Here is a 7,605-nt window from a genome sequence, read left to right as displayed (position 1 = left end):
TACCTGCCGCCACTTCAACAAAGTACTGAGTAAAATGTCTGACTACATATGGAAATCTCATATTTCCGTTATTTAAATTAAAAAATATTTAAAAAATATAAAAATAAATAAATAAAAATGTGCAAAGATTACTAAAAACCAAAATGTACTTTGTCATTGTGGGGTATTGTGCTTAGATTGATGAGGGAAAAAACGATTGAATCCATTTTAGAAAATCAGCTGTAACGTAACAAAATGTGGAAAAAGTAAAGGGGTCTGAATTCTTTCCAAATGCACTGTACTTCTGTGGATCAACCAACTCTTCAGTTCCTCAAACTGGGGAAGGTTATTTCAACTCCACTTGATACAGCTGGCAAAGTAATGAAAGAGAACTGATACAATGTAAACTGACTTGTTAGGTCTTCTTCCTCAGGGTGCACACTTGTCTCACTTGGTCACTGTTGGATGGTGAAGGTGCCCAAGACTGTGAAGGCAGTAGATGGTAGTTGTGTAGAAGTGTCCTGTCACACCGCCCCCCACCACAGGGTCATCTGGTACCGGTATCATAGCGTTCTCTATCCCAAGGTTTATGATGGCAAGGAACCGACCAGTGTGGAGACCAGTTTTAGAGGGCGTACATCAGTGCCAGGCAATGCATCAGAGGGTGACTGTACACTGAGGGTTGAGAGTGTGACATGGACAGACAATAACCTCCAGCTCTACGTGTGGATCAACCCTGATGAGTCAGCTACACAAAATTTCCATCATCAGATCGTAAGGATTACAATTGAAAGTAAGCACACTCATGGAGAGTGTCACGTTCCTGACCTATTTATGTTAGTTTTTGTGTGTTAGTTGGTCAGGACGTGAGGTTGGGTGGGCATTCTATGTTATCTGTTTCTATGTTGGTTTTGGTTTGCCTGGTATGGCTCTTGATTAGAGGCAGGTGGTTTGCGTTTGCCTCTAATTAAGAGTCATATTTAGGTAGGGCATTCTCACTGTTTGTTTGTGGGTGATTGTCTCCTGTGTCAGTATGTTTGTTCGTACCACACTGGACTGTAGCGTTTGTTTGTTTCGTTTTCGTTTCGATGTCGTCTGTTTCCTGTACGTAAGTTTATGTCTAGTTATGTAAGTTTATGTTCAGGTTTCGTCAACGTCGTTTTGTTATTTTGTAGTCTGGAAAGTGTTTGTTTCGTTTCGTGTTTTGCCATCATCGTGTTTAATAAAGATGGCTTATTTCCCTGAGCCTGCGTTTTGGTCTGAAGATCCTTCTCTCCTCACCTCATCTGAGGATGAGGAGAGCGACAGTCATTACAGAATCACCCACCAACACGCTAAGACCAAGCGGCAAGGGAAAACGAAACGGAGTAAGGGACAGGAGAGAAAGGAGCAATGGACATGGGACGATGTTTTGGATGGAAAGGGTGTCTACACATGGGAGGAGATCCTAGCTGGTAGAGATCGCCTCCCATGGGAACAGCTGGAGGCACTGAGGAGAGCGGAGGCTACCAGAGAGAGGAACCGGAGCTATGAGGGAACGCGTCTGGCACGGAAGCCGAAAAAGCCCGTAAGTAATTCCCAAAAATTTCTTGGGGGGGGGGCTAGGAGGTGGTGGGCCAAGGGCAGGTAGGAGACCTGCGCCCACTTCCCAGGCTTACCGTGGAGAGCGGGAGTACGGGCAGGTGCCGTGTTACGCAGTAGAGCGCACGGTGTCTCCTGTACGAGTGCATAGCCCAGTGCGGGTTATTCCACCTCCCCGCACTGGTAGGGCTAGATTGAGTATTGAGCCAGGTGTCATGAGGCCGGCTCAACGCGTCTGGTCTCCAGTGCGTCTCCTCGGGCCGGCATACATGGCACCTGCCTTACGCATGGTTTCCCCGGTTCGCCTACATAGGCCGGTGCGGGTTATTCCACCTCCCCGCACTGGTCGGGCAACCGGGAGTATTCAACCAGGTAAGGTTGGGCAAGCTCAATGCTCAAGAGTGCCAGTACGCCTCCACGGTCCGGTATTTCCGGCACCACCTCCCCGCCCCAGCCTAGTACCTACAGTGTCTACACTACGCACTAGGCTACCAGTGCGTATCCTGAGCCCTGTTCCTCCTCCACGCACTCTCCCTGTAGTGCGTGTATCTAGCCCGGTGCCTCCAGTTCCGGCCCCACGCACTAAGCTACCAGTGCGTCTCCAGAGCCCTGTACACACTGTATATTCTCCCCCTACTAATCCTGATGTGCTTGTCCTCAGCCCGGCGTCACCAGTGCCGGTACCACGCATCAGGGATAGAGTAGGCTTTGAGAATACAGTGTGCCCTGTCCCTGCTCCCCGCACTAGTAGGAAGGTGCTTGTCATTAGCACGGTGCCTCCAGTTCTGGCACCACGCACCAGGTCTACAGTGCGCCATATCCGGCCAGAGCCATCCGTCTCCCCAGCGCCATCTGAGCCATCCGTCTCCCCAGCGCCATCTGAGCCATCCGTCTCCCCAGCGCCATCTGAGCCATCCGTCTCCCCAGCGCCATCTGAGCCATCCGTCTCCCCAGCGCCATCTGAGCCATCCGTCTCCCCAGCGCCATCTGAGCCATCCGTCTCCCCAGCGCCGTCTGAGCCATCCGTCTGCCATGAGCCTGCAAAGCCGCCCGTCTGCCATGAGCCTGCAAAGCCGCCCGTCTGCCATGAGCCGCTAGAGCCGTCAGCCAGACAGGATCTGCCAGAGCCGTCAGCCAGACAGGATCTGCCAGAGCCGCCAACCAGACAGGATCTGCCAGAGCCGCCAACCAGACAGGATCTGCCAGAGCCGCCAACCAGACAGGATCTGCCAGAGCCGCCAACCAGACAGGATCTGCCAGAGCCGCCAACCAGACAGGATCTGCCAGAGCCGCCAACCAGACAGGATCTGCCAGAGCCGCCAACCAGACAGGATCTGCCAGAGCCGCCAACCAGACAGGATCTGCCAGAGCCGCCAACCAGACAGGATCTGCCAGAGCCGTCAGAGCGCCATGAGCAGCCAGAGCCGTCAGAGCGCCATGAGCAGCCAGAGCCGTCAGAGCGCCATGAGCAGCCAGAGCCGTCAGAGCGCCATGAGCAGCCAGAGCCGTCAGAGAGCCATGAGCAGCCAGAGCCGTCAGAGCGCCATGAGCGTCGAGAGCCGTCAGCCTGCCATGAGCGTCGAGAGCCGTCAGCCTGCCATGAGCGTCGAGAGCCGTCAGCCTGCCATGAGCGTCGAGAGCCGTCAGCCTGCCATGAGCGTCGAGAGCCGTCAGCCTGCCATGAGCGTCGAGAGCCGTCAGCCTGCCATGAGCGTCGAGAGCCGTCAGCCTGCCATGAGCGTCGAGAGCCGTCAGCCTGCCATGAGCGTCGAGAGCCGTCAGCCAGCCATGAGCGTCGAGATTCGTCAGTCAGCCATGAGCTGTCCTTCAGCCTGAAAAGGCTGGATACCCAGAACTGCCCATCAGTCCAGAGCTGTCTCTCTGTCCGGAGCTGCCTTTCAGTCCGGAGTTGCCCCTCTATCCTAATCTCCCTCTCTATCTTCATCTATCTCTATATTCTTATCTATCCCTCTTTCTTGATTTATCTCTCTGTCCCGGTGTTGTCCCTATTAGATATGTTGTTAAGGGAATTTTGTGGGGATCAAAAGAGGGTGGACATTCTTGGAGGGAGGAAGTTAGGATGGATTATGGTGGGGTGGGAACCGCGCCCCGAGCCTGAACCACCACCGTGGTTAGATGCCCACCCAGACCCTCCCCTAGACTTTGTGCTGGTGCGTCCGGAGTTCGCACCTTGTGGGGGGGTACTGTCACGTTCCTGACCTATTTATGTTAGTTTTTGTGTGTTAGTTGGTCAGGACGTGAGGTTGGGTGGGCATTCTATGTTATCTGTTTCTATGTTGGTTTTGGTTTGCCTGGTATGGCTCTTGATTAGAGGCAGGTGGTTTGCGTTTGCCTCTAATTAAGAGTCATATTTAGGTAGGGCATTCTCACTGTTTGTTTGTGGGTGATTGTCTCCTGTGTCAGTATGTTTGTTCGTACCACACTGGACTGTAGCGTTTGTTTGTTTCGTTTTCGTTTCGATGTCGTCTGTTTCCTGTACGTAAGTTTATGTCTAGTTATGTAAGTTTATGTTCAGGTTTCGTCAACGTCGTTTTGTTATTTTGTAGTCTGGAAAGTGTTTGTTTCGTTTCGTGTTTTGCCATCATCGTGTTTAATAAAGATGGCTTATTTCCCTGAGCCTGCGTTTTGGTCTGAAGATCCTTCTCTCCTCACCTCATCTGAGGATGAGGAGAGCGACAGTCATTACAGAGAGGTGTATTAGATTGAATATTTGTTGTCGTTAAACAACTTGTGATCAGATGAACAGTACTTCATTACTTTGACATCTGTATTCAGGAGTGATAGTGGTCGGTAGTTGGAGCACTATGTTAAAACTGAATGAGAATTGCAGACAGGGGGTTAAACCATTAGTCACGGGAACTGGTAATGCCTTGTTTGCCTTTGGTTCCAGCTAATAATAATGTATTCAAACTTGCAGATAGAAAAGCTCCTGTGTTATCCATGAAGAATGCATTGGTGGATGGAGCCTTATTCCAGGCCAAATGTACTGTCTGGCATTCCTGCCCATCCTCTCCTCCATCCCTTCACTGGAGCCGTTTGCCTGTAAATTCTACAGCAGTGACTTCCATGGAGGAAAATGGAGGGCTGTGGGTGTCTACTGAGACAATACAAGGAAGAGGAACGTGCCAACTACACAAAAAAGAGATGAAATGCACAGCTCAATTCGCTACAGTCCAAACTGAGAGTCAACCAGTCATTCTTAACATCTCATGTATGTTTTTTGGTCTTTCTTGTTTGTTCTCAGTTGTGTAATTATTCCATTCACAGGCCATCACTTAAATAAATCTACAATTTTACAGAACAAACGACTACATAGTCTCAATACATGTTTGTCTACTTTATGAACAGATGCCCCTGTTGGTGTGAAGGTGATGGTGGATGAACAGCCAATCAGTGAAGGTCATAGTGCCAACCTGGAGTGTGTTGCTGACAGCAACCCCCAGCCAGGCAGGTATGTGTGGATCAGACAACAGGGAGGCCAAAGCATCCAAATGAATACAACTCAGGGCAAAATGTCCTATCCCAACATTAGCAGAGACACCTCATTCTCCTGCATTGTCCAAAATAATATTGGATCAAATCAGTCAGCCTGGCTGTTTCTGGATGTCAACTGTAAGTATCTCATTGTATGTGTCTATGAGTGGTTGCACGGTTTCCAATGGAACTAACATTATATTTGTACACTGAGATGCTAATTCTAGCGACACATTATGGGTGTAAAATAGAAGAAAGGACTCCTTCCCACCCTAGCATAGTTCTATTGTCATTGTTTTTCACACACAACAGGAAGGAAGACAAATGTATAGTGTCAAAACATTATTTTTTTTCTACCTTTGTGTCATTCTGTCACTCCAGTCCCCCCAGCAATCCTCTCTGACTCCACTTGCTCCTTGAAGGGTGGGATTCTGCGCTGTGTGTGTAGAGCAGAAGCCCGACCTAATGCCACTCTGCACTGGATGATCAACGGAAGCAGCACTCTCCCATCCTCCTTCACTTCCATCACCATATACAGAGAAAATATGGTGTCAGCAGAAGTCACTGGGCCTGTGGAAAGACGACCAAATGTCTCCTGCATAGCCAGTAACTCACTGGCCACTGACATCCAGCAGCTGCCCCTTGACACAAAATTCTCAGCTGGACAGTGTAAGTCAGCATTCAGTACAGAATTTCAGGTGGTTTATCTTCTGATATCATTATAATCGGCACACAGTAACAGTCATTCTTCCTCCTCTGCCTCCCCATGTGTCCCCACTCTCTCTCTTGCTCTCACTGTCTCTCTCTGTCTGTCTTTCTTTGAACACAGTTCTGCCATGGATGCTGACTGCTCTGGCAGTTGGAAGTGTCTTTCTGTGGGGAGCTGTAATGTTTGTACACAGAATACGTTGCAGAGAGAGGTTTGTATGGTTCTTGATGATGTTGTCACATATTAAACCATATTAGGTGTGTCATTTTGAACGATGTCTCCCTTCTACATTATCTGTAGACCAAAGGCCAGCTCTAATCTCCCCACTTTGGATATCCCTCTAAGGTACTGTCATTTTTGCATCTGCATTTTACATACAACAAATAATAATGTTAAAGCTCATTGACATTGAGATGTTTTTGTCTTTAAGGCAACCTGACATGTCAGAGTCCCTAAGGTACAGCAATCCCCAAAAGTAAGAAAAAAAATCATAAAAGAGTTTAATTATCTTACCTTTTGACCAATCATCAAATCCATATGATATTGCATTGAAATTAATTTGTTTCTGTTGAGGGTGGTTGGAGGTTTTTTTGTCAGTAAAAATGGTACTGAAATTTAATCCGTTTCCACATTCTCCTCTCCTCCTCAGGCCACAGCAAAATACTAAGAGGACCAAGCCTAAGGCCATGCCCATGGCCATACCCAAGGAGAAAGCAAGGCCGGAGAGCCAATCACTAGTCTATGAAAATGACTTTGTTCCAAATAAGCCTCGTCAAAACCCTGCAAAGAACTACGAGAATTATCCAAAGATCAAGTTACAAGATAACACAAAGGTAACCTTTATGTAACCTCACTGCAAGCAGAATTTGTCTGGTGCAGCTTTTGATAAAAATGTAAATACCACATACTTTTTACCCACACTTTTATATTTCAGACACTGTTATGACAGGAGAGTGATTACCACTAAACCTCATTTACGTACTTTCACACCCCTGAAGCCCTCAGACCAGGTGTATTTTTGAAGCTGTTTTGGTGGCCTAAATGTAGTGCTCGTCTGTTGGTTTCTCAAGCATGTAAAAAGATAGGTTAACACGTTCTTATTTTTTTCCCCACAGGCTATGTGTTCAAACATGGATGATATCTATCAAAACTATTGAACTACCAGTGAACACAACGTTTGCTTCAGAGTACATAATAATAATGTTATCCAATTGTTATATGTTGACGATTGAGTCATGTTGAAAGTCTAAAGTTTGTGCACCTGTCTGGGCTGTGTGGATTGAGTTTATTGTGCGTTTAAGTGATGAATGTAACCTATGTTTTGTATTATAACTTTTGTATCAACTGTATTCGTGTGTCAAATTGCTTGTAAAAATGTGTTATGTGAACATAATTATAACTGAAATAAAATACAAACATGTAAACTTTTTTTTTTTTTACAGAGCTGTCTATACACTGAGTATAGCAAACATTAGGAAAACTTTTCTCATATTGAGATGCACCCCTTTGCCCTCAGAACAGCCTCAATTTGTCGTGACATGGACTCTAAAAGGTGTAAAAAGCATTCCACAAGGATGCTGGCCCGTGTTGACTCCAATGCTTCCCACAGTTGTGTCAAATTGGCTGGATGTCCTTTGGGTGGTGGACCATTGTTGATACACACAGGAAAATGTTAAACTGTTGAGCATGAAAAACCCAGCAGCGTTGCAGTTCTTGACAGAAACCTCTTGGCCTGACTAGGGCTGTGGTGGTCACAAAATTTCGTCAGACGGGTGATTGTCAAGCAAATAACTGCCGGTCTCACGGTAATGAACATAAACACACTTAGCATCTCCTGGCTT

The 7,605-nt window shown here is 47.4% G+C and overlaps 1 protein-coding gene across 1 annotated transcript; it reads left to right on the top strand.

The window, feature by feature from the left end:
• Positions 1 to 4,426: 4,426 nt before the first annotated feature.
• On the top strand, positions 4,427 to 7,147 carry LOC129856687 (Schwann cell myelin protein-like). Its single transcript, XM_055924424.1, has 8 exons — positions 4,427 to 4,792; positions 4,930 to 5,193; positions 5,437 to 5,724; positions 5,885 to 5,975; positions 6,065 to 6,109; positions 6,195 to 6,239; positions 6,414 to 6,597; positions 6,880 to 7,147. The coding sequence occupies exons 1-8, from the start codon at positions 4,447 to 4,449 to the stop codon at positions 6,919 to 6,921; spliced, it is 1,305 nt and encodes a 434-aa protein (XP_055780399.1). The 5' UTR covers positions 4,427 to 4,446; the 3' UTR covers positions 6,922 to 7,147.
• The last annotated feature ends 458 nt before the right edge of the window (positions 7,148 to 7,605 follow it).

Source organism: Salvelinus fontinalis, chromosome 6 (assembly GCF_029448725.1).
Source record: "Salvelinus fontinalis isolate EN_2023a chromosome 6, ASM2944872v1, whole genome shotgun sequence".
Taxonomy (NCBI): domain Eukaryota; kingdom Metazoa; phylum Chordata; class Actinopteri; order Salmoniformes; family Salmonidae; genus Salvelinus; species Salvelinus fontinalis.
Note: the sequence above shows the minus strand (reverse complement) of the source record. Positions and strands in the feature narration are given on the sequence as shown.